Source organism: Oncorhynchus keta, chromosome 2, assembly GCF_023373465.1.
Source record: "Oncorhynchus keta strain PuntledgeMale-10-30-2019 chromosome 2, Oket_V2, whole genome shotgun sequence".
Taxonomy (NCBI): domain Eukaryota; kingdom Metazoa; phylum Chordata; class Actinopteri; order Salmoniformes; family Salmonidae; genus Oncorhynchus; species Oncorhynchus keta.
Window position 1 is genome coordinate 76,598,457 of NC_068422.1, and position 26,592 is coordinate 76,625,048.

The 26,592-nt window shown below is 42.5% G+C and overlaps 1 protein-coding gene and 1 long non-coding RNA gene across 6 annotated transcripts in view; one reads left to right on the forward strand and one right to left on the reverse strand.

Moving 5' to 3' along the window:
• The window catches only part of LOC118360402 (tubby protein-like), a 114,419-nt gene that overhangs the window by 61,555 nt on the left and 26,272 nt on the right, over positions 1-26,592 (forward strand). For all 4 annotated transcript variants that reach the window (XM_052484055.1, XM_052484077.1, XM_052484069.1 and 1 more), the window contains exon 2: positions 14,133-14,184. In XM_052484055.1, the coding sequence (XP_052340015.1) occupies positions 14,133-14,184 (52 nt within the window). The remainder of the gene's footprint in view (positions 1-14,132; positions 14,185-26,592) is intronic.
• LOC127912944 (uncharacterized) lies at positions 22,906-24,084 on the reverse strand. 2 transcript variants are annotated; one of them, XR_008084201.1, is made up of 3 exons: positions 23,983-24,084; positions 23,548-23,706; positions 22,906-23,229 (listed from the first exon to the last, which is right to left on the reverse strand). It is a non-coding gene; the product is annotated as an uncharacterized LOC127912944 (long non-coding RNA). The 2 variants fall into 2 exon arrangements; XR_008084200.1 differs by lacking the exon at positions 22,906-23,229 and adding an exon at positions 23,255-23,494.

The window sequence follows — 26,592 nt, forward strand, 5'->3', positions numbered from 1 at the left end:
CCATTAATAAGAAGGGTCTAGAAGCGTCTTATATGGTGAGCTACCCAGTGGCCAGGACAGGCAAGCCCCATACTATTGTGGAGGACTTAATTCTTTTGGCTGCCGTGGATATGGCTGGGACAATGCTGGGGGAAAAGGCCCACAAAACTATACAGACAATGCCTTCATCAAACAACAGTTTCACTACGCATCAGTGCCATGGTAAGGGATGTTTTAAATCAATTACTGCTTCGCATACAAGCCAGTGAATTATACAGCTGGATGAGTCAACAGACGTGGCGTGCCTGCCACAGCTCCTGGATATGTCTGTTACATTTATGGGGGGTCAATTAAGGAAGACACTGGAAACCAGGACAACATGAGAGGATATTTTTAAAGTACTGGACAGCTTTGTGACATCAAATGGACTTTGGTTGTCAAGGTGTGTTGGTATCTGTACTGATGGAGCAAAAGCCATGACAGGGAGACACAGTGGAGTGGTAACGCGCGTGCAAGCAGTTGCTCCCGATGCCACTAAGGTACACTGCAGCATCCACTGAGAGGCTGTTGCTGCCAAGGGAATACCTGACAGCTTGAAAGACGGTTTGGACACTACAGTGAAAATGTTTAACTTTGTTAAAGCAAGGCCCCTGACCTCTCGTGTATTTTCTGCATTATGCAATGATATGGGCAGTGACCATGTAACGCTTTTACAACATACAGGAGTGTGCTGATTATCAAGGGGCAAAGTATTGACACACTTTTTTTAATTGAGAGACAAGCTTAAAGTTTTCTTTACTGACCATAATTTTCACTGGTCTGACCGTTTACATGATGACGAGTTTCTCACACAACTGACCTATCTGGGTGATATTTTTCTTACCTGAATGAACTCAATCTAGGATTACAGGGACTATCCCCAACCATATTCAATGTGCGGGACAAAATTGAGGCTAAATGACTTAAATGTAATGTAAATGTAAGTTTGAGCTCTTTTCTGCCTGCATTAACAAGGACAACACACAGGTCTTTTCATCATTGTATGACTTTTTTTTTTTTTTGCAAATGACCTCAAGCTTACGGACAATGTCAAATGTGATATAGTGAAGCACCTGAGTGAGATGGGTGCTCAATTATGCAGGTACTTTCCCAAACGGATGACACAAACAACTGGATTCGTTATCCGTTTTGTGACCTGCCTCCAGTCCACATACTGATACCTGAACAAGAGAGCTTCATCATAATTGCAAAAAGATGTTCTGTGTCAATTTTATTTAATCAGAAGTCACTGCCAGATTTCTGTTTCTTGCCTTGGCAAATCTCGCTGTTGAGACACTGATTCCCTTTGTAACCATGTACCTATGTGAGAGTCAATTCTCGGCCCTCACTAGCATGAACTAAATACAGGCACAGACTGTGTGTGGAAAATTATTTAAGACTGAGACTCTCTCCAATACAACCCAACATTTCATTGAGTTATGTGCATCCTTTCAAGCACAGCCTTCTCATTCATTAACCTGTGGTGAGTTGTTCACAATTTTTGATGAACAAATAAGGTTTTATATGTAAGATGGCTAAATAAAGAGCAAAATTATTGATTATTATATTATTATTTGTGCCCTGGTCCTATAAAAGCTTTTTGTCACTTCCCACGAGCCGGGTTGTGACAAACTCACACTCATTCTTTATGTTTTAATAAATGTATCGTATAGTGTGTGTGTGGATATAGAAGTCCTCGAAGGCAGGGAGCTCGGCCCAAGTGATGTACTGGGCTGTCAGCACCACCTTCTTTGACGCCTTGCGGTTGAGGGGGATGCATTTGCCATACCAAGCGGTGATGCAGCCAGTCAATATGCTTTCGATGATGCAGCTGTATAACTTTTTGAGGATCCGAGGGCCCATGACAAATCTTTTCAGCCGCCGTGCCCTCTTCACGACTGTTTGGGTGTGTGTGGACTAGAGTTCGACGGATGATGATTTTTCAACACCGATAATGATTATTGGAGGACCAAAAAAGCCGATACCGATTAATCGGACGATTTTTAAAATGTATTTTTTATTTTATTTATTTGTAATAATGACAATTACAATAATATTGAATGAACACTTATTTTAACTTAATATAATACGTCAATAAAATCAATTTAGCCTCAAGTAAATAATGAAACATGTTCAATTTGGTTTAAATAATGCAAAAAGTTTTGGAGTAAAGTAAATGTGCTAAGTAAGAAAGCTAACGTTTCAGTTCCTTGCTCAGAACATGAGAACATATGAAAGCTGGTGGTTCCTTTTAAGATGAGTCTTCAAAATTCCCAGGTAAGAAGTTTTAGGTTGTAGTTATTATATTACTATTTCCCTCTATACCATTTGTATTTCATTAACCTTTGACTATTGGATGTTTTTATAGGCACTTTAGTATTGTCAGTGTAACAGTATAGCTTCCGTCCCTCTCCTCGCTCCTCCCTGGGCTTGAACCAGCAACACAACGACAACAGCCACCCTCGAAGCAGCGTTACCCATGCAGAGCAAGGGGAACAACTACTAGAAGGCTCAGAGCAAGTGACATTTGAAACGCTATTAGCGCGCGCTAACTAGCCAGCCATTTCACTTCGGTTACACCAGGCTCATCTTGGGAGTTGATAGGCTGGAAGTCATAAACAGCGCAATGCTTGATGCACAACAAAGAGCTGCTGGCAAAACGCACGAAAGTGCTGTTTGAATGAATGTTTACACGCCTGCTTCTGCCTACCACCGCTCAGTCAGATACTTAGATGCTTGTATGCTCAGTCAGATTATATGCAATGTAGGACACGCTAGATAATATCTAGTACTATCATCAACCATGTGTAGTTAACTAGTGATTATGATTGATTGTTTTTTATAAGATCAGTTTAATGCTAGCGAGCAAAGTACTTTGGCTTACTGCATTTGTGTAACAGGCAGTCTCCTTGTGGAGTGCAATGAGAGCGAGGCAGGTCTTTGTTGCGTTGGACTAGTTAACTGTAAGGTTGCAAGATTGAATCCCCCGAACTGACAAGGTGCAAATCTGTTGTTCTGCCCCTGAACGAGGCAGTTAACCCACCGTTCCTAGGCCGTCATTGAAAATAAGAATGTGTTCTTAACTGACTTGCCTAGTTAAATAAAGGTGTAAAAAAAAAAAAAAAAAAAATCGGCATATCGGCGCCCACAAATACCGATTTCCGATTGTTATGAAAACTTGAACCCGGCCCTAGTTAATCGGCCATTCCGATTAATCGGTCGACCTCTAGTGTGGACCATGTTAAGTCCTTATGTGGATGCCAAGGAACTGGAAGCTCTCGACCCGCTCCACAACAGCCCTGTCATTGTGGATAGGGGCGTGCTCTCCTTTCTTTCTCCTATAGTCCACAATCAAGTCCTTGGCCTTACTGACATTGTGGGGGAGGTTGTTGTCCCTGGCACCACAATGCTAAGTCTCTGACATCTTCCCTGTAGGATGACTCGTCGTTTCATCAGCAAACTTGGTGATTGTGTTGGAGTTGTGCGTGACCGCACGGTCGTGAATAAACAGGGAGTACTAAGCACAATTTATGCAGAAATCCAGGTAATTCCAAAGGGTTCACATACTTTTTCTTGCCATTGTATGTGTATTGAACACTATTCCAGAGGAAAAACAATACTGCGTGTTTGTTCTGGAGTCTAATAACTCTGAGGAGGACGTTGGGAAAAAATGTATTGGGTATTGAGTAGACTGATACCCCATTTCATTGATCCCCAATCCTTAGGTAAAGCTGTACAGTCCAGTGCAATATGAATGTCAATACACACAAAAGGCTGACTGGGGAGGGGATTTCACACAGTCACAGTCCCGCGATAAGAGCTACAACGCTAATATTTGCGTAAACTCTTCACAGTTGTATTCTGTTGGTTTCACCAAATACACTGATACCCCATTTCATTGCTTCACAGTCCAACCTTGTTTAACATGATCTATTCTAAATATGGCACGATTCCACCATTTGTAACCTTCTGCATCACTTTCAAAAACATACTTTTATTTTGAAGGCAAACCGCAAATTCCACTATTGTGCCTAATCCTTATTGTGGCTAGCACATAACCCGGTCCGGTCGAGCCTCACTAGCCATATGAAGCTAGCTGTCTGCTTATAATGTTAGCTTTGGGCAACAGGGTAAAGTAGCTGGCTAGCTATTTATTTTCATGAACCGAAGTTCAATTTTATTAGGCAAACAACAAGTGGCTACCTAGCTAATACTTACTCACAAGGATTCATAAATCATTGCTAAGAATAATGAAAATGACTTCAGTTTCTACTGGTCATTTGTTTTCAGGCTGGTTGTATTGGTGCTAGCTAGGTACCAAGCTAAAGCTACCCCAGAAGTTGCGGTCGAATAAATAATGCTTTATTACTAACGCGGTATTGTAAACACATTGTTTGTGGCCGGTGTTTGCTTGTTTGCAGATATTTCTGTACAGCTTTGACAGTGCTACTGATAGTAGTGGTGGCACTTGGCTTGCACGTGCAAATTCAGAACACACAACATTCTATAATAGAACTGTATTATTTGACATGTCAAATTAAGAGCTTATTTAACGCAACAAATAGTATTATTTTACGTTTATTTTTTTTGACACGCAAGACCCAAACGGCATTCCATAGTATGTCGTGAAGCTAATAGCAGTGACGCTATTACTGTGTAGCTCCGGTAGGGCAACATCTAAAAATAGCACACTTGGTAATGTGTACTGGTGCTCGACCAGTTGGCGAAAGCCAACATCACCCTCGACAGAGAATGATTGATTGTCAAGGGCAATGAATTCCATCATCTTGGCGTTAATGGATTTCGCCTTTGAGTTGTCTCGCTGAAATGTTCTTACTCTTTCAAATGACTGCTCGACTTGTTGACTGCTCGATCCACACAGCAGACTTCGTGGGTTTGGTTAGGAATGCTACAGTATGTGTAGCGCAAAATTTTACGCGGCATCATTACGCCATGTACCTACATTATATAGGTATGCAAGTCAGCTTTGACATCGGTTTTGCACATCGGTGTTAAGCTCGACGTCGGGCCGATACCGATGTTGGCATTTTTAGCTAATATTGTCCGATTCCGATATGTTCACCGATATATTGTGCATCCCTAGTTGAAAGCTGAGCTGTAGTCTGAACAGCATTCTCACATAGTTATTTTCCCTCCCGTTGTCCAGGTGGGAGAGGGCAGTGTGAAGTGCAATTGAGATTGCGTCATCTGTGGATCTGTTGGGGCGGTGTCGCGACTCTCCTGTGAAGATCTGAAGGATCAGGTTACAGTGGGTCCGCTCTACAGCGCCCTCTCTCTCCCGTAAATACCTTGTAGAAATTCTGCCTTTGGGCTTTGCAGGAGGAGGGGAAAGAAAACGGTAACATCAAAAGGTTGAATAATTAAACAATATTTCTGTAATGGGTCCGTGGGTACTGAAAGAACAATTATCATATCAGTTGTTGTTTTGGGATCTCATGAAGGACAGTATAACAACATAACTATCTCTGAATGTGTATATTTCCCATTTATCAGATTTACATCTAAATGTTGTGGAATTTGTATGATTAAATATTAAACTATTTGTGCGAAGATGAAATGTGATGTTGGCCTTCTAAATGAGAATTGTTTTTAATTTAAAAGTTTTAACCAGTCAGTGACCACACCCACGTAAGCACAGACATTATGTTGGCATCATGGAACGCCCCTTTTGACAGAGTTTATCAAATAACTTGCTAACAAAATTTACATTAGACCAGAGAACGTGAGAACGCAGTCCATACGCTGAAATGGTTAGGAAATTTAAATCTCTAGAGACCAGTACATTACCGGGTTGCTATGGGTCTGTAAAATGGTTCTAGCTCTACATTAGATCAGCGTGACCGACAGCATGAGCTGAAAGGTACGAAATTGTTATAAACTCTGAAACTCGAAGAAGACTATAGAGGAACATTCAGTCTGCAGCTGTTTAAGTACTTTAGTCTAGTAAACTTGACCGAGAACCACCGGGTGGTACGTTGAAAGATCCATTCTAATGAACATTTCCTCTGGAAGATCCGTTCTCACAGACACCTGAAACCAAGAAGCTACAACTACAAAAGACATGGTGTTCTCTGGTGGACAACCAGAGACTTACACAACCTAAGACTTTCTGTCCAATTACTCGCCGTAGATGGATCGAGTGTTTTCAACAGAGAGAAAGCAAAGACATACACACGTAAATATGTTCATTGCAATTCTTTCGAATGAGCGGCCGTTCATGTGCAAAGTATTCACATTTCCTTGAGCATAGTTATCAGCTGTGTGTACGTTAGTGGAATTCCTTTCTCTCCCTTTCCCTCTCTTTTGAATCCGCAATTTTGTGTAACAAGCTGCCATATCAGTTTAGTCCACTAGGGACTTTATTGCATTGTGTATTAATTCATGTGTATGCTATCCTGTTTGTGTTTATGTAATTCTGTGTGATTATTTAGTTACACAAATTGGCTTAATTATTTATTTACTAAGTATCGCTGATTCATCATTTATGCTAGGGTTCGTGCGGATATCCAAGAGTTTTGTGACATTCAGAATGAAACTGAAGGTAAATAAGAATTCATGATTTGACTGTGACTAATGTAAGAGATATATCTTTAGAGTTTAGTCGGGAGATAGTAACTTGTTAAATAACTTTTCCCGTGATGCCCCAGATTACTACTTAATTAATTGTTACATGAATAATTTAATCGCGTAAAAATGTAATGTGGTATGTAATCATTTTATAAAATAGCAGACACATTAATGATAGTCAATACACGACAGCGGTATGCAAAATTGGAGTGGGCCTAGGGTGTCTGGGATGATGGTGTTGATGTGCGTCATGACCAGCCTTTCAAAGCACTTCATAATTACAGATATGAGTGCTACAGGGCGATAGTCATTTAGGTAGGTCACCTTTGAGCTCTTGGGGCTTTGCTTGGCTCATCGCGCTCTAGCGCCTCCTTGTGGTGGACCGGGCGCCTCCAGGCTCACTTCGGTCATTAGTTGAATGGTGTTTCGTCTGACACATTGGTGCAGCTGGCTTCCGGGTTAAGCGGGCGGGTGTTAAGAAGCACAGTTTGGCAGGTTGCTTGACTCGACCTTTGCCTTTCCCGAGCCCATTGGGGAGTTGCAGCGATGAGACAAGATTGCAATTGGATATCACGAAATTGGGGAGAAAAAAGGGGGTACATTTTTTAAATAATAATGTCTGTGAAGACAGTTGCCCAGCTGGTCTGCGCATGCTTTGAGAATGCCCCCTGGGATTCTGTGATTGTAAACCTGTTTAAACATTTTGCTCAGCTTTGGTCACAGAGAGCGAGATCACAGTCATCTGGAAAAACAGGGGGTTTCATGCAAGGTACAGTGTTATATTCCTCAAAGCAAGAATAAAAGGCATTTAGATCATATGGGAGTTCAGCATCTCTGGGAAACTCATGGCTGGGTTTCCCTTTGTAATTCGTTATCGTCTGCAAGCATGTTTGATGTCTCGTCGGAGGTCGTAGTGGGCTTTCTTGAATGTGTCCATGTCCATTCCCCGTTCCTTGTAAGCGGTAGGTCTGGCCTTTAGCCCAGCACGGATATTGCCTGTAATCTATGTTTTTTGATTTGGGTACATACTTATAGTCACTGTGGGGACGACATGCTCTATGCACTTATTGATGAAGCATGTGACTATTGTGGTAAACTTCTCAATGCTATCGGATTGATTGCATTCATGCTTGCACCATGCAATCTTTTATCAGTTATTTTCCTTCTCTGTTCTACCTGCAGCATAATACATTTTTCCGTGGCCACCTGATAGACTGTTGGTGGTCAGAGCTCAAATGGAGAAGTGGGTATTAATCTTGCTTTAGAATTTATTGAGGCCAGGCGGGCCAGCAGGTCAAACTAACAACTAAAATTAACGAGTCACTCTGAGAAATGAATCATGACTTTCAAGTCAAAAGAGTAGTTCAAAAAGAACAAATCACTACACAGCACTAGCCTCAAGATGATTTGGTTTTGACCACTAGAAAAAACCTGTGTAGACTTACAGAAAACGTTTGACCTCTGTCATTGCCAACAAAGGGTATATAACAGTATTGAGAAACTTTTGTTCATTTGCAAATAATTTGCAAATAAATTCATTAAAAATCCTACAATGTGATTTTCTGGATTTTCTTTCTCATTTTGTCTGTCATAGTTGAAGTGTACCTATGATGAAAATTACAGGCCTCTCATCTTTTTTATTGGGAGAACTTGCACAATTGGTGGGTGACTTTTTTGGGGTGCATGGCCGCCACTGCTCATGAGCGCTACATTCAGAACTACTGGCTAAAAATATACAAGTGTACTGGAGAATCTCTTTAGTTCAGAGCCATTCAGTGGCTAGCCATGTTATAAACATAATTTTTTTACCAGGTTCCCATGAAGCAATTGTAATGAAAATCCACCACAACATACCAGAGAGTTTCCTGATTAGCAAAGGGTAGTAGTCTGTGTTTAATTTCATTGTGTATTAAAAACACAGTTTGAGATCATTGTGAGGGGATTTCACCAGTGGTTAGAAGGGGGAATTGGGCTTCCCGGGGAAAATGTCTGTTGCAACAGTAACCAAGGGGGAGGGGCTTAGCGAAGGGTCTGTTGTGGTCATTGGTGTGTGGTAGTATCTAATTGATGTTTCTTTGGTTTTGTCTTTCAACAATGATGAAAAACTCACAGTATCTCTTATAATAATTGTAGTAGTTATGACTGGTTATTCATGTGAAAATATTTTGGACCTGTCTTTATAGTGTATTTATTGACCCACTTTTTTAATAACATAAAACTGTAGTACACATTAACTTCCAATGTTGCGTAGGTTACTGTATTATTGGTGAGTTGTAAAGTCTGCTGATATGAAAGTCTATTTAGGGAATATATGGCACCGTTTTACTGTAATCCAATTACATGGGGATTTTCTCATGCAGAATCTGGTGTAATAGAATCCATAAAAAGCTCTGCCCATTTCCCCCAAAGTGTATTTTCTCCACTACTATCACCTTGGGAAGCAGCAGCCATTGTTTTGCTCTGTGTGACCCCTGCATGCCTCTCCCCATACATTGATAATGCATTCTGCTGATTATAGGCATTCTCGAGTCACAATCTAATCACAATCTTGTTCACCTAATACATTTTTTGCACTATTGGTTAGAGCCTGTACGTAAGCATTTCACTGTAAGGTCTACCTACACCTGTTGTACTCTGCGCACGTGACAAATAAACTTCGATTTGATCTGCCTGAATGGTTAATAATGTCAGTGTTATTTATCAGTTAGCTTCTTTTTGGGTGAAATAAAGACTTATGCCTGTTCTCAAAGACATTACTACTGCTGCTGTTGCTACTGCTGCTGCTGTTGCCTCCAAGAGAAGCCCCATTGCCATGGTTGCACGGCTTCCTCTGCTCCTATTGGCTCCCCGTTGCTATAAGTTACGGAGCTGTCTTGCCATGAATCTCATTGAGAGATTGCGTCAGGAGAACTGGCCTCCTATGATGAAGCAATAAAGGTAGTGATAGATCTGTGTGTACGTACGTACACGTACTCATGTTGCTGCTTCTAAGAGAGCACACACAGATACACACACCAACATTAATGAAAGCAACTTATTAGTTCCCTAGATTAACTGAAAGGATAAGAGATATTTTGAACTACTGTTCCTGGTAGGGTCATATTGAACCAATCCTTATGGTTGCTCTTCCTCTCAGATGAATACATCCTCTAATAAGTGGGTTTAGAAACCCTGGAACCTGTCACATACAAATCCAGGACACTCAAGCGTATGTGTTTAACCTAACAGGTTAAATCAAATTTCCTCATAGAAAATAATAATTTAACATGTAATTGCTTTTGTATCCTTAAGCATGCTCTTTTTGCTGTATAGTTTCTTGTTAAGCATGTTCATCGTTAAGTGTTTAATGACAAATTACTTTGTGAAGAGAACTTTTTTTTTTTTATGTGTGCTATACGAAGATGTGATTACGATGATGAGTGATATAGCAGTAGTCAATGACATTAGTAATGTAGATAATAAAGGTGATATTGACGTTGTAGGCCTAGGTGTTAAAAGTAATAGACAGGAAGACGTATTCGGTGACGCAGTGTCCTATTTAATAACAGACCTCAGGGACAAGAGCCCTTAAACAACACACTACACTGACATGCTGAGGCACTGCTACAGAGTCACATTGCTTACCTGTGGGAGGTTGATATAGGAGGGGAGCTGAGGGGGGAACAAGTGGGTGTTCCTCTCGACTTGGATGCCTGGCCAGCCTGTCATGGATGGTTTCTCAGAGCAATAAGCAGTTCCTCTCATCAGATGGAGCCTGCCTGGTGCTTTCCATGACAAACGTATGTATGGGGCCTGGTGGCGAAGCCGGGCGAGACGAGGGGAGGTGACCCGGGGACTCAGCTGCACCTCTGTGGCCTCTCATGAATCCCATGTGAGCCAGCTCAGTATACCAGATTCACCCTGGCTCCGGCAGGTCACAGCCAAACACACACAGCACTGCCAGGGAGGGACGTCAGGCTATACTGTTCCTACTGTACACAGCAAACAATTATTTATATAGGATGTATATATAGATATATATAAGTTTACATACACCTTAGCCAAATACATTTAAACTCAGTTTTTTTTTAAAGATTCCCTGTCGAGGTCAGTTAGGATCACCACTTTATTTTAAGAATGTGAAATGTCAGAATAATAGTTGAGAGAATGATTTATTTATTTCATCACATTCTCAGTGCTTCAGAAGTTTACATACACTCAATTAGTATTTAGTAGCATTGCATTTAAATTGTTTAACTTGGGTCAAACGTTTCAGGTAGTCTTCCACAAGCTTCCCACAATAAGTTGGGTGAATTTTGGCCCATTCCTCCTGACAGAGATGGTGCAACTGAGTCGGGTTTGTAGACCTCCTTGCTCGCACATGCTTTTTCAGTTCTGCCCACAAATGTTCTATAGGATTGAGGTCAGGGCTTTGTGTTGGCCACTCCAATACCTTGACTTGTTGTCCTTAAGCAATTTTGTCACAACTTTGGAAGTATGCTTCAGGTCATTGTCCATTTGGAAGACCCATTTGCGACCAAGCTTTAACTTCCTGACTGATATCTTGATGTTGCTTCAATATATCAACATAATTTTCCTTCCTCATGATGCCATCTATTTTGTGAAGTGCACCAGTCCCTCCTGCAGCAAAGCACCCCCACAACATGATGCTGCCACCCCTGTGCTTCACGGTTGTGATGGTGTTCTTCAGCTTGCAATCCCCCCCCTTTTCCTCCAAACATAACAATGGCATTATGGCCAAACAGTTCTATTTTTGTTTCATCAGACCAGAGGACATTTTTCCAAAAAGTCAGATCTTTGTCCCCATGTGCAGTTGCAAAACGTTGTCTGCCTTTTTTTGGAGGTTTGGAGCAGTGACTTCTTCCCTGCTGAGCGGCCTTTCAGGTTATGTCTATATAGGACTCGTTTTACTGTGGATATAGATACCTTTGTACCTGTTTCCTCCAGCATCTTCACAAGGTCCTTTGCTGTTGTTCTGGGATTGATTTGCACTTTTCGCACCAAAGTACGTTCATCTCTAGGAGACCGAACGAGTCTCCTTCCTGAGCGGTATGACGGCTGCGTGGTCCCAAGGTGTTTATACTTGCGTACTATTGTTTGTACAGATGAACATGGTACCTTCAGGCATTTGTAAATTGCTCCCAAGGATGAACCAGACTTGTGGAGGTCTGCAATTCTTTTTGAGGTCTTGGCTGATTTCTTTTGATTTTCCCATGATGTCAAGCGAAGCGGCACTGAGTTTGGAGGTAGGCCTTGAAATACATCCACAGGGACACCTCCAATTGACTGAAATTATGTCAATTAGCCTATCAGAAGCTTCTAAAGCCATTACATAATTGTCTGGAATTTTCCAAGCTGTTTAAAGGCACAGTCAACTTAGTGTATGTAAACTTCTGACCCTGTCTGTAAACAATTGTTGGAAAAATGACTTGTTGTAACAGTTTTCTTCTGGTGAAAGAGAGGCGGACCAAAATGCAGCGTGGTTAGTTTTGTACATCTTTAATAAAGATGAAAATACAACAATCTACAAAACAAGAAACGTGAAAAAACCAAAACAGTCCTATCTGGTGTCACAAAGACAAAGACAGGAACAATCACCCACAAAACCCAACACAAAACAGGCTACCTAAATATGGTTCCCAATCAGAGACAATGACTAACACCTGCCTCTGATTGAGAACCATATCTGGCAAAACATAGAAATAGACAAACCAGACACACAACATAGAATGCCCACCCAGCTCACGTCCTGACCAACACTAAAACAAGGAAAACACACAAGAACGATGGTCAGAACGTGAAACTTGTGTCATGCACAAAGTAGTTGTCCTAACCTACTTGCCAAAACTATAGTTTGTTAACAAGAAAATTGTGGAGTGGTTGAAAAACAAATTTTATTGACTCCAAACTAAGTATATGTAAACTTTTGACTTCAACTGTACCTACTGTAAAAAAGTGCCAAACACTTTAAAGTACACAAACGTTTTAAATTTCGGCCACGTACTGTATTGTGCATACTTAGAAACACATGTATACGCATACTGTACGTACACAGGCTTCTTGTATATAGTGCAATTGCTTGCACAACAATCATACATGACCAATTTCTATGAAAATGTTTGATATTTAAACCGAGGTAAAAACAGCATCAAGGACTTTGTGGAATTGGCATGATTTCAGAGAAATGCCATTGAAAACCTGTACGATATTGAGTTTATTAGACAAGAGTGTATCAGGGAAAAATATGTCCCTGTTATATTATATAAAATGTAATGTAAGGCATTTGATCTAATTGTTTTATAATAATCAACCCTCATTGATTATTCATGTGATGCTGGTAGACGGCACAACATTCAAACTCTATTCTGTGGAGGGAACATCAAAATAGAATATCTGCTAAGACATCCCTCTGCACTGCAGGTAAAACACATAAAACACTCACTAGGCACTTCACCAGCACTGTGTTCCCAATAGGGAGAGCATTAATGCACCACTGTTGAGGGGTCAGTGGGTACTGTTCAGACTACGTTGTTATTGACATCAACTGGGGTAGGTGGGGCGAGAAGAGTAGAGGTGTCTAATGCACATTCTAGCTTACCACTGATGCATATCAATTAACATGTCTTCTCTATCGTAATGCGGTAGTTGACCCTCATTGTCACAGCTGTGTTTATGTCATTATCTACCTGTCTGAAACACATTCACACACTTGATTGCTGACTGTTGCTAGTGAGTGTTTTTTCTGTGTGTGTTTCAGAAAGGGAGATGTACTGTGTATGTAGCACACACACTAACCACAAACACACACATTTTTGAACCCCCCCTGGCTCTGCTCCATCTACCCCCACAGCTGAAGGAAGCACTCTTCTCCTTCACCTGACCTTCAGCCTCTTATTATCTTTAATTAAGAACCCTTTCGTTTAAATGGTCTGGGCAATGCCAAGCAACACAGAGTGATTGGGCAATCGGAGTGTGTCATTGCTGATTTAGAGGTTGTGTGTGTTTGGGTGTGGGAGGGATGGGAAAGATGGCGACTGGCTGAGCGTTACCATTACCTTTATAGTCCTATCACACAGGATAAAGATGTTAGATCATCATCCAATTGTGACTATGAATTCCCTAGCACTTCATATCCATGCTGGTTTGACTGATCTCTGTATGATGTCATTCTACACGTTTTGTAATTTAATCGTAAGAGTTATGTGTTGCTTCCTAGAGAACATATCGGAGGCTACATGACATGTCACTCCCAATAACTACTGTGTCTCCTCCAGTGACATACACTGCATTTTAAAGACATCAGCTGGTGTTTTCTGCTTCACAGGAAAGCTCCATGACAGATATTAATGTATCACTATTTCCCATAATTTCCAAGTGGTTCTCAGTGTATCAAACAGGAGAGGAAACTAATGTTTTTCCTGGAGTGTGTGTGTGTGTTTGTTCTGTACAATGTCAAATAAATGGAAAGAGCTTTTGTTTTAACCATCTCTCTCTCGCTCTTTGTTTCTCTCTCTTGCTCTCTGCAGTACCTTGGACGATGAGGGCAGCAACCTCCGCCAACAGAAGCTAGACAGACAGGTAGGTCTCCCATGTCCCTGTACTGTCGCAGAGCAGCTCAGCCACTTACTGATATGAACCTCCTCTGTGGTTCCTTGGCTGGTAGAGGAGACTGTAGTGTGAGGAAATTAGAGGAATAATATACTCTACAGAAGGGTTGCGCTATATTTGATAAATTACTGTGAACTATAAAGTTCACACACCTGGTTTTCATGGTAGAAAATAATTTAATCTCTGATTATTAGGCAGGGATGAAAACCAGCTAAAGCTAATCTGGCTAATTGTTTTTAGGAGATGTCATCAGTGTTATACTTAAGCATTAATACCAGAGGAGGTGTGGTATACAGCCATTAGCCATGGTACATTGGCCATATACCACAAAACCCTGAGGTGCCTTATTGCTATTATTTGATCACTCGGCTACACAGCTGATGCCTGCTGGACTGTTCATTAACACGGTACTTCATTTTGTTTATCTGTCGGCCCCAGCCTCAACTCAGGCCTGACCCTCTCTGCCCATTTATCGCCGTTTACCCGTTGTTGTCTTACCTGTTGTCTTAGCTCTCCCAATCAACACCTGTGATTGCTTTATGCCTCTCTCTAATGCCAATATGCCTTGTATACTGTTGTTTAGGGATGCTCTCATTATTTTATTTTACTGCGGAGCCCCTAGTCCCACTCAACATGCCTCAGATAGCTCCGTTGTCCCACCCCCCACACATGCGGAGACCGCACCTAGATTAACTGGCGCCTCCAGAGATGCAACCTCTCTCATCGTCACTCAATGCCTAAGTTTACCTCTACTGTACTCACACCCTACCATACCCTTGTCTGTACATTATACCCTGGATCTATCCTATCACGCCCAGAAATCTGCTCCTTTTATTCTCTGTTCCCAACGCACTAGACGACCAGTTCTTATAGCCTTTAGCCGTACCCTCATCCTACTCCTCCTCTGTTCCTCTGGTGATGTAGAGGTTAACCCAGGCCCTGTTTGTCCCCAGGCCCTCTCATTTGTTGACTTTTGTCACTGTAAAAGCCTTGGGTTCATGCATGTTAACATCAGAAGCCTCCTCCCTAAGTTTGCTTTATTCACTACTTTAGCACACTCCGCCAACCCCAATGTCCTAACCGTGTCTGAATACTGGCTTAGGAAGGCCACCAAAAATTCTGGAATTTCCATCCCCAATTACAACATTTTCCGTCAAGATAGAACTGCTAAAGGGGGCGGAGTTGCAATCTACTGTAGATTAGCCCGTGTATCCTGGAAGGATATTGACCTCATCCCATCAGTAGCGGGTGCCTGGTTGTTCTTTTAAAAGTGATTTGCTCATCTTAAATAAGCATGCCCCTTTCAAAAAAGGTAGAACTAAGAACCTATATAGCCCTTGGTTCTCTCCAGACTTGACTGTCCTTGACCAGCACAAAAACATCCTGTGGCGTACTGCACTAGCATCGAATAGTCCCTGTGATATGCAACTTTTCAGGGAAGTCAGGAACCAATATACACAGTCAGTTAGGAAAGCAAGGCTAGCTTTCAAACATAAATTTTCATCCTGCAGCAGTAACTCCAAAAAGTTTTGGGACACTGTAAAGTCCATGGAGAACAAGAGCACCTTGTTCTCCCAGCTGCCCACTGCACTGAGACTAGAAAACACTGTCACCACCGATAAATCCACGATAATTGAGATTCTCAATAAGCATTTCTCCACGGCTGGCCATGGTTTCCACCTGGCTACCACAACCCCGGTCAACAGCTCTGTACCCCTCGCAGCAACGGGGCCAAGCCCCCCCCCCCCCCCCGCTTCTCCTTCACTCAAATCCAGTCAGCTGTATATAGCCTGTCTTTTTCGTTACTTACCTTGTTCACCTGACACCTTTTTTGCACTATTGGTTAGAGCCTGTAAGTAAGCATTTCACTGTAAGGTCTACACCTGTTGTATTCGGCACATGTGACAAATAAACTTTGATTTCATTGATGTTCTGATAGAGCTGCAAAATCTGGATCCTACAAATCAGCTGAGCTAGACAATCTGGACCCTTTCTTCCTAAAATTATCTGCTGCCATTGTTGCAACCCTTATTACTTGTCTGTTCAACCTCTCTTTCATATTTACATTTACATTTAAGTCATTTAGCAGTCGTATCGTCTGAGTTTCCTAAAGATTGTAAAGCGGCCGCGGTCATCCCCCTCTTCAAAAGGGGAGACACTCTAGACCCAAACTGTTATAGACGTATATCCATCCTGCCCTGCCTTTCTAAAGTCTTCGAAAGCCAAGTTAACAAACAGATCACTGACCATTTCGAAACCCACCGTACCTTCTCCGCTATGCAATCCGGTTTCAGAGCTGGTCACAGGTGCACGTCAGTCACGCTCAAGGTCCTAAATGATATCATAACCGCCATCGATAAAAGACAAATCAAATCAAATCAAATCAAATTTATTTATATAGCCCTTCGTACATCAGCTGATATCTCAAAGTGCTGTACAGAAACCCAGCCTAAAACCCCAAACAGCAAACAATGCAGGTGTAAAAGCACGGTGGCTAGGAAAAACTCCCTAGAAAGGCCAAAACCTAGGAAGAAACCTAGAGAGGAACCGGGCTATGTGGGGTGGCCAGTCCTCTTCTGGCTGTGCCGGGTAGAGATTATAACAGAACATGACCAAGATGTTCAAATGTTCATAAATTACCAGCATGGTCGAATAATAATAAGGCAGAACAGTTGAAACTGGAGCAGCAGCACAGTCAGGTGGACTGGGGACAGCAAGGAGCCTTCATGTCAGGTAGTCCTGGGGCACGGTCCTAGGGCTCAGGTCAGTTGAAACTGGAGCAGGAGCATGGCCAGGTGGACTGGGGACAGCAAGGAGTCCTCATGTCAGGTAGTCCTGGGACATGGTCCTAGGGCTCAGGTCCTCCGAGAGAGAGAAAGAAAGAGAGAAGGAGAGAATTAGAGAACGCACACTTAGATTCACACAGGACACCGAATAGGACAGGAGAAGTACTCCAGATATAACAAACTGACCCTAGCCCCCGACACATAAACTACTGCAGCATAAATACTGGAGGCTGAGACAGGAGGGGTCAGGAGACACTGTGGCCCCATCCGAGGACACCCCGGACAGGGCCAAACAGGAAGGATATAACCCCACCCACTTTGCCAAAGCACATCCCCCCCACACCACTAGAGGGATATCTTCAACCACCAACTTACCATCCTGAGACAAGGCCGAGTATAGCCCCACAAAGATCTCCGCCACGGTACAACCCAAGGGGGGCAACCCAGACAGGCCGACCACAACAGTGAATCAACCCACCCAGGTGACGCACCCCCCAGGGACGGCACGAGAGAGCCCCAGCAAGCCAGTGACTCAGCCCCGTAACAGGGTTAGAGGCAGAGAATCCCAGTGGAAAGAGGGGAACCGGCCAGGCAGAGACAGCAAGGGCGGTTCGTTGCTCCAGAGCCTTTCCGTTCACCTTCCCACTCCTGGGCCAGACTACACTCAATCATATGACCCACTGAAGAGATGAGTCTTCAGTAAAGACTTAAAGGTTGAGACCGAGTTTGCGTCTCTGACATGGGTAGGCAGACCGTTCCATAAAAATGGAGCTCTATAGGAGAAAGCCCTGCCTCCAGCTGTTTGCTTAGAAATTCTAGGGACAATTAGGAGGCCTGCGTCTTGTGACCGTAGCGTACGTGTAGGTATGTACGGCAGGACCAAATCAGAGAGGTAGGTAGGAGCAAGCCCATGTAATGCTTTGTAGGTTAGCAGTAAAACCTTGAAATCAGCCCTTGCTTTGACAGGAAGCCAGTGTAGAGAGGCTAGCACTGGAGTAATATGATCAAATTTTTTGGTTCTAGTCAGGATTCTAGCAGCCGTATTTAGCACTAACTGAAGTTTATTTAGTGCTTTATCCGGGTAGCCGGAAAATAGAGCATTGCAGTAGTCTAACCTAGAAGTGACAAAAGCATGGATTAATTTTTCTGCATCATTTTTGGACAGAAAGTTTCTGATTTTTTGCAATGTTACATAGATGGAAAAAAGCTGTCCTCGAAATGGTCTTGATATGTTCTTCAAAAAGAGAGATCAGGGTCCAGAGTAACGCCGAGGTCCTTCACAGTTTTATTTGAGACGACTGTACAACCATTAAGATTAATTGTCAGATTCAACAGAAGATCTCTTTGTTTCTTGGGACCTAGAACAAGCATCTCTGTTTTGTCTGAGTTTAATAGTAGAAAGTTTGCAGCCATCCACTTCCTTATGTCTGAAACACATGCTTCTAGCGAGGGCAATTTTGGGGCTTCACCATGTTTCATTGAAATGTACAGCTGTGTGTCATCCGCATAGCAGTGAAAGTTTACATTATGTTTTCGAATAACATCCCCAAGAGGTAAAATATATAGTGAAAACAATAGTGGTCCTAAAACAGAACCTTGAGGAACACCGAAATGTACAGTTGATTTGTCAGAGGACAAACCATTCACAGAGACAAACTGATATCTTTCCGACAGATAAGACCTAAACCAGGCCAGAACATGTCCGTGTAGACCAATTTGGGTTTCCAATCCCCTCCAAAAGAATGTGGTGATCGATGGTATCAAAAGCAGCACTAAGGTCTAGGAGCACGAGGACAGATGCAGAGCCTCGGTCCGATGCCATTAAAATGTCATTTACCACCTTCACAAGTGCCGTCTCAGTGCTATGATGGGGTCTAAAACCAGACTGAAGCATTTCGTATACATTGTTTGTCTTCAGGAAGGCAGTTAGTTGCTGCGCAACAGCCTTCTCTAAAATCTTTGAGAGGAATGGAAGATTCGATATAGGCCGATAGTTTTTATATTTTCTGGGTCAAGGTTTGGCTTTTTCAAGAGAGGCTTTATTACTGCCACTTTTAGTGAGTTTGGTACACATCCAGTGGATAGAGAGCCGTTTATTATGTTCAACATAGGAGGGGCCAAGCACAGGAAGCAGCTCTTTCAGTAGTTTAGTTGGAATAGGGTCCAGTATACAGCTTGAAGGTTTAGAGGCCATGATTATTTTCATCATTGTGTCAAGAGATATAGTACTAAAACACTTGAGCGTCTCTCTTGATCCTAGGTCCTGGCAGAGTTGTGCAGACTCAGGACAACTGAGGTTTGGAGGAATACGCAGGTTTAAAGAGGAGTCCATAATTTGCTTTCTAATAATCATAATCTTTTCCTCAAAGAAGTTCATGAATTTATCACTGCTAAAGTGAAAGTCATCCTCTCTTGGGGAATGCTGCTTTTTAGTTAGCTTTGCCACAGTATCAAAAAGGAATTTCGGATTGTTCTTATTTTCCTCAATTAAGTTAGAAAAATAGGACGATCGAGCAGCAGTAAGGGCTCTTCGGTACTGCACGGTACCGTCCTTCCAAGCTAGTCGGAAGACTTCCAGTTTGGTGTGGCGCCATTTCCGTTCCAATTTTCTGAAGCTTGCTTCAGAGCTCGGGTATTTTCTGTGTACCAGGGAGCTAGTTTCTTATGAGACATTTTTTTTAGTTTTTAGGGTGCAACTGCATCTAGGGTATTGCGCAAGGTTAAATTGAGATCCTCAGTTAGGTGGTTAACGGATTTTTGTCCTCTGGCGTCCTTGGGTAGGCAGAGGGAGTCTGGAAGGGCATCAAGGAATCTTTGTGTTGTCTGTGAATTTATAGCACGACTTTTGATGTTCCTTGGTTGGGGTCTGAGCAGATTATTTGTTGCAATTGCAAACGTAATAAAATGGTGGTCCGATAGTCCAGGATTATGAGGAAAAACATTAAGATCCACAACATTTATTCCATGGGACAAAACTAGGTCCAGCGTATGACTGTGACAGTGAGTGGGTCCAGAGACATGTTGGACAAAACCCACTGAGTCGATGATGGCTCCAAAAGCCTTTTGGAGTGGGTCTGTGGACTTTTCCATGTGAATATTAAAGTCACCAAAGATTAGAATATTATCTGCAATGACTACAAGACAGTACTGTGCAGCCGTCTTCATCGACCTGGACAAGGCTTTCAACTCTGTCAATCACCGTAACAACTTTAAACAGGTCAACATTCAGAAAGCCGCTGGGCCAGACGGATTACCAGGACGTGTACTCAAAGTAGGCGTGGACCAACTGGCAAGTGTCTTCACTGACATTTTCAACCTCTCCCTGACCAAGTCTGTAATACCTACATGTTACAAGCAGACCACCATAGTCCCTGTGCCAAAGGAAGCGAAGGTAACCTACCTAAATGATTACTGCCCTGTGGCACTCACGTCGGTAGCAATGAAGTGCTTTGAAAAGCTGATCATGGCTCACATCAACAGTATCCTCCCGGACACCCTAGACCCACTCCAATTTGCATACCGCCCCAACAGATCCAAAGATGGCGCAATCTCTATTGCATTCCACACTGCCCTTTCTCACCTGGACAAAAGGAACACCTATGTGAGAATGTTGTTCATTGACTACAGCTCAGAGTTCAACACCATAGTGCCCACAAAGCTCATCAGTAAGCTAAGGACTCTGGGACTAAACACCTCCCTCTGCAACTGGATCCTGGACTTCCTGACGGGCCGCCCCCCAGGTGGTAAGAGTAGGCAACAACATGGCTGCCACGCTGATCCTTAACACTGGGGCCCCTCAGGGGTGTGTACTTAGGCCCTCCTGTACCCCCTGTTCACCCATGACTGCGTGGCCACGACTCCAACACAATCATTAAGTTTGCTGATGACACAACAATGGTAGGCCTGATCACTGTCAATGATGAGACGGCCTATAGGGAGGTCAGAGACCTGGCAGTGTGGTGCCAGGACAACAACCTCTCCCTCAATGTGAGCAAGACTAAGGAGCTGATCGTGGACTACAGGAAAAGGCGGGCCGAACAGGCCCCCATTAACATAGATGGTACTGTAGTGGAGCGGGTCAAGAGTTTCAAGTTCCTTCGTGTCCACATCACCAACGAACTATCATGGTCCATGCATACCAAGACAGTCGTGAAGAGGGCACAACAAAACCTTTTCCCCCTCAGGAGACTGAAAAGATTTGGCATGGCTCCCCAGACCCTCAAAAGGTTCTACAGCTGCACCATTGAGAGCATCCTGACTGGTTGCATCACCGCCTGGTATGGCAACTGCTCGGCATCTGCCCGTAAGGCACTACAGAGGGTAGTGTGAACGGCCCAGTACATCACTGGGGCCAAGCTTCCTGCCATCCAGGACCTATATAATAGGCGGTGTCAGAGCAATGCCCATAAAATTGTCAGACTCCAGTCACCCAGACTATAGACTATTTTCTCTGCTACCGCACGGCAAGCGGTGCCGGAACGCCAAGTCTAGGACCAAGAGGCTCCTCAACAACTTCTACCCCAAAGCCATAAGACTGCTGAACAATTAGTAAAATTGCCACTGGACAATTTACATTGTCCCCCGCTACTCGCTGCTTATTATCTTTGCATAGTCACTTCAAACCCCACCGACATGTACAAATGACCTCAACTAACCTGTAGCCCTGCACACTGACTTGGTACCAGTGTCCCCGGTATATAGCCTTGTTATTCTTATTGTGTTACTTTTTATTATTACTTTTTATTTGAGTCTATTTGGTAAATATTTTCTTAACTGTTCTTGTATTGCACTGTTGATTAAGGGCTTGTAAGTAAGCATTTCACTGTAAAGTCTACACTTGTTGTATTCGGCGCATGTGACAAAGTTTGATTTGTATTGTGCTTAGGGCTGGCATAACTACTGTAAAACCGTGCAGTTATGGATGAAGACCATCATGAAAATAAAATAACCTTTTAAAACCGTAAAAGAAAAGTGTTATATTTTTTGGGGTGAAATGAAGAGCTGACTGAAGACCGGCCAGGTATTTGTAGCTTCGTAAGAACCATCCTGATCACTGTAGTGCTGCAGTGGCCTGCTGGTATTCACTCAGGGAGTTCCTGTTGGGTTCACACAGTGTGATTTTAGTGACCGAGGAGAGGAGACAGTATTATAGTCTGGACCAGAGGTCTGGTGTGCTGCAGACTGTTCTGTTTGTCTGTCTATCTCTGTAGATTTTCTGCAGAATTGACCAGGTTCCTCGTGCAAAACCATTTGTCATGTTACAGTAATGGGACATACTGGTCAAATAGATTTTGGATGCATTGGTTTGAGCCTTGAGTTTGAGGTTTTGGTTATGTGGTTGTCATTACTGTGAGTCTATCATGAAACTCCCATGGCTTGGTCACTCAATAGCTGAGGACAGAATTACCATTATTGCTCAGCTGCTTTGCATATGAAGACAGAATGATCTGAGGCTAAGAGGGGATTTCCACAGAACACAATAATTTGTTTATCCACTCTAGCTTCTCCCTGTTTTGGGTGCTAGCAAGCAGGCTAGGTAGTGCTAGTTATCAACAGCCAATCCAGTAAGGGCTGGAAGCTATAGTGAGCTTTGATATGTCCATAACGTTGCGATATTGCCAAGTATTATCATAAAGTTCAGCTTGCCCCAACTTTGGTCCCGCCCTGTTCATGCTCCCTCGCCCATGCTCGTATTGCCCAACGTTCCCCTCGTTCACTTCCCTCCATTGAAAATGAATGGGGCTCTGTTATTCCATCGCCCCCAATGAGTTATGTGGAAATGCATTGTAAGGTTGTTCAGCATGACATGTAAAGTATGACCTCCATTGTGTGTTCTTGCTATAGTACTTAAGGAGCCTGTGATTGCATCAATTTGGCAAACACTGAAGACTGAAGGAAAGCTCAAACCAACCTTCCATCTACTGTAACCGTAACACTGAAGACTGAAGGAAAGCTCAAACCAACCTTCCATCTACTGTAACCGTAACACTGAAGACTGAAGGAAAGCTCAAACCAACCTTCCATCTACTGTAACCGTAACACTGAAGACTGAAGGAAAGCTCAAACCAACCTTCCATCTACTGTAACCGTAACACTGAAGACTGAAGGAAAGCTCAAACCAACCTTCCATCTACTGTAACCGTAACACTGAAGACTGAAGGAAAGCTCAAACCAACCTTCCATCTACTGTAACCGTAACACTGAAGACTGAAGGAAAGCTCAAACCAACCTTCCATCTACTGTAACCGTAACACTGATGACTGAAGGAAAGCTCAAACCAACCTTCCATCTACTGTAACCGTAACACTGAAGACTGAAGGAAAGCTCAAACCAACCTTCCATCTACTGTAACCGTAACACTGATGACTGAAGGAAAGCTCAAACCAACCTTCCATCTACTGTAACAGTAACACTGAAGACTGAAGGAAAGCTCAAACCAACCTTCCATCTACTGTAACCGTAACACTGAAGACTGAAGGAAAGCTCAAACCAACCTTCCATCTACTGTAACCGTAACATTGAAGACTGAAGGAAAGCTCAAACCAACCTTCCATCTACTGTAACCGTAACACTGAAGACTGAAGGAAAGCTCAAACCAACCTTCCATCTACTGTAACCGTAACACTGAAGACTGAAGGAAAGCTCAAACCAACCTTCCATCTACTGTAACCGTAACACTGAAGACTGAAGGAAAGCTCAAACCAACCTTCCATCTACTGTAACCGTAACACTGATGACTGAAGGAAAGCTCAAACCAACCTTCCATCTACTGTAACCGTAACACTGATGACTGAAGGAAAGCTCAAACCAACCTTCCATCTACTGTAACCGTAACACTTAAGACTGAAGGAAAGCTCAAACCAACCTTCCATCTACTTCTGAAGACTGAAGGAAATCAAACCAACCTTCCATCTACTGTAACCGTAACACTGAAGACTGAAAGGAAAGTAACACTGAAGACTGAAGGAAAGCTCAAACCAACCTTCCATCTACTGTAACCGTAACACTGAAGACTGAAGGAAAGCTCAAACCAACCTTCCATCTACTGTAACCGTAACACTTTTGCATTTTATTCTCAGAGCAGATCTGTTTTAAAGGAATTGTTTGTTAAAGAACATAATATTAAATGTACTGCTTTTCCACAAAAGAAAAAGAACATACAAAATAAATTGTCAAGATATTCTGTGCAAACGAAAGATAGACCCTTTCTCTGTTTTTCTTCACATATTGTGGTGTCCCTGCTGAACAAACCATTGTTTGAATATTGTTTGAACATCAAATTGGGTATGGATATTCATACTGCATTACCGAGACAGGTACCCAAGCAACAGTATTCCTTAAGCAGCATCACCATCCAGCTTCAATCCTGTAAAGTCTGTTCATCGAAATGTCAGGAGTTACTGTAGCAAGTTTCATAACCATTCCTGATGCTGTAACGATTTGGTTTTAGGTCCAAAAGGTGGCACATGTTGGTTATTCACCTCACATGCTTTTCAAATTGTGAATTTCTTGGTAACCTCCTGGCTGTACATGCACTGTCAGGCATTGACAACATCTTGTTAGTGGAGAGAGAGGAGGCAGAGTAGGAAGAGGAGATAACTTATTAGTTGGTTATTTCACTGTACAGTGACTGGTGGTGTTTTGGACAGCCATAGAGCTCCTCCATGGTTCCTCCTGGTTAACTTAGTTCAGGCTTCCTCCTCCTCCACACTCACTGCTAGAGTGTGCTGAGACGTTGTGTTCTGGTCATGGCTGAAGTGGTGGGCTAAATGACACAATCCCAATTCTCCACCCTTTTCCCAAAGTGTGCACTTGCACACTTCCTATCTTGGAAACTCCCTCTAGCCAACGATACACCAATCAAATACTTTTCGATTCATTACAGAAAGTGTGCAAGTGCCCACTTAGGCAAAGGGGTGGGGAACTGGGACACAGACATGGGTTTAGATTAAGGGCACTCTGTACTGGTACAGCAGACAACAGTACAGCAGAGTACAGTCTCGTGGTGTTCCTGCTTCATCTGGGATTCTCTCAATATTTGATGAGCTTCCAACCTTGGGATCTCCCTTTGTTTGTAAACTTACATAATCTCAGATGACTGCTGACTGCAGCAGGATGGAAGGGATACCCAAGCTGTAGTAATACTTAATGTAGATTTCCACATTGCCAGAGAGGGGGGATAGAGATGAGGAGAAACAGATTGGGGCAGTGGTCCTGAAACATGAATTACAGAAGCAGAAGACATTCTATTTTGGTGCTTCTGAGGTGCTTCTGAGACTGTGCTATGCAGAGGTTTGAAGCAACTCTTCTTGCTTTCTCTGTTTTTGAACTCTGAGGGTGTGGAGCTCTAACACTCTGTGAACTCAAGAGAGCTGGCTTTTACAGGATGTTAAAAAGTTTGTGACTGCTCAAAATTAGGATTATGACATAAATTAAATTGGCTCATGTGGGAAAAGGAAAGTAATTATTTAGTGTGAAAGTAGGATAATGAATCTGTGCAAAGACACAGATTCTACTGAGCTACCGGATAAGGATAAAGGATTTGTGTGAGAAAAGAAGAGGTTATATTAACTTTTGGTTTGTGTGTGCCAGTGTGTGAATCATGTTAGAGAGTTCATATACTGGTCACTTCTGCAGCTGATGGTTCAGGCTTATCTTTGGTCAGTCGTGTGATTTAAAGGCCTTCCCACACTGGACATAGGAGTCAGTATTTTATGATTATTACATGTCACACTGTGCGATTTGACCAAATTAAAATCTTGATATCCACCAGTGGTGTAAAGTACTTAAGTAAAAATACTTTAAAGTACTACTTAAGTTTTTTTTGTTTGTATTTGTACTTTTCTGTTTATATTTTTGACAACTTTTACTCCACTACATTCCTAAAGAAAATAATGTACTTTTTACTTCATACATTTTCCCTGACACCCAAAAGTACTCGTTACATTTTGAATGCTTACCAGGACAGGAAAATGGTCCAATTCACGCACTTCAAGAGAACATCCCTGGTCATCCCTACTGTCTCTGATCTGGCGTACTCACTAAACACAAATATTTCGTTTGTAAGTTACATCTGAGTTTTGGAGTGTAAATGTTGGAGTGTAAATTCAAAATACAAGAAAATCATGCCATCTGGTTTGCTTAATATAAGGAATTTTAAATGATTTATACTTTTACTTTTGGTACTTAAGTCTATTTTAGCAATTACATTTGTTTGATACTTAAGTATATTTAAAACCAAATATTTTTAGACTTTTACTACGGCAGCGTAGCCTAGTGGTTAGAGTGTTGGACTAGTAACTGGAAGGTTGTGAGTTCAAACCCCCGAGCTGACAAGGTACAAATCTGTCATTCTGCCCCTGAACAGGCAGTTAACCCACTGTTCCCAGGCCGTCATTGAAAATAAGAATATGTTCTTAACTGACTTGCCTGGTTAAATAAAGGTAAAAAAAAAATGTATTTTACTGGGTGACTTTCACTTTTACTTGAGTAATTGTCTGTTAAGTTATCTGTACTTTTACTCAAGTATGACAATCGGCCACTTTTTTCACCACTGACATTGGGGTTAATGTTAGGTTTAGGAGTAGGTTTA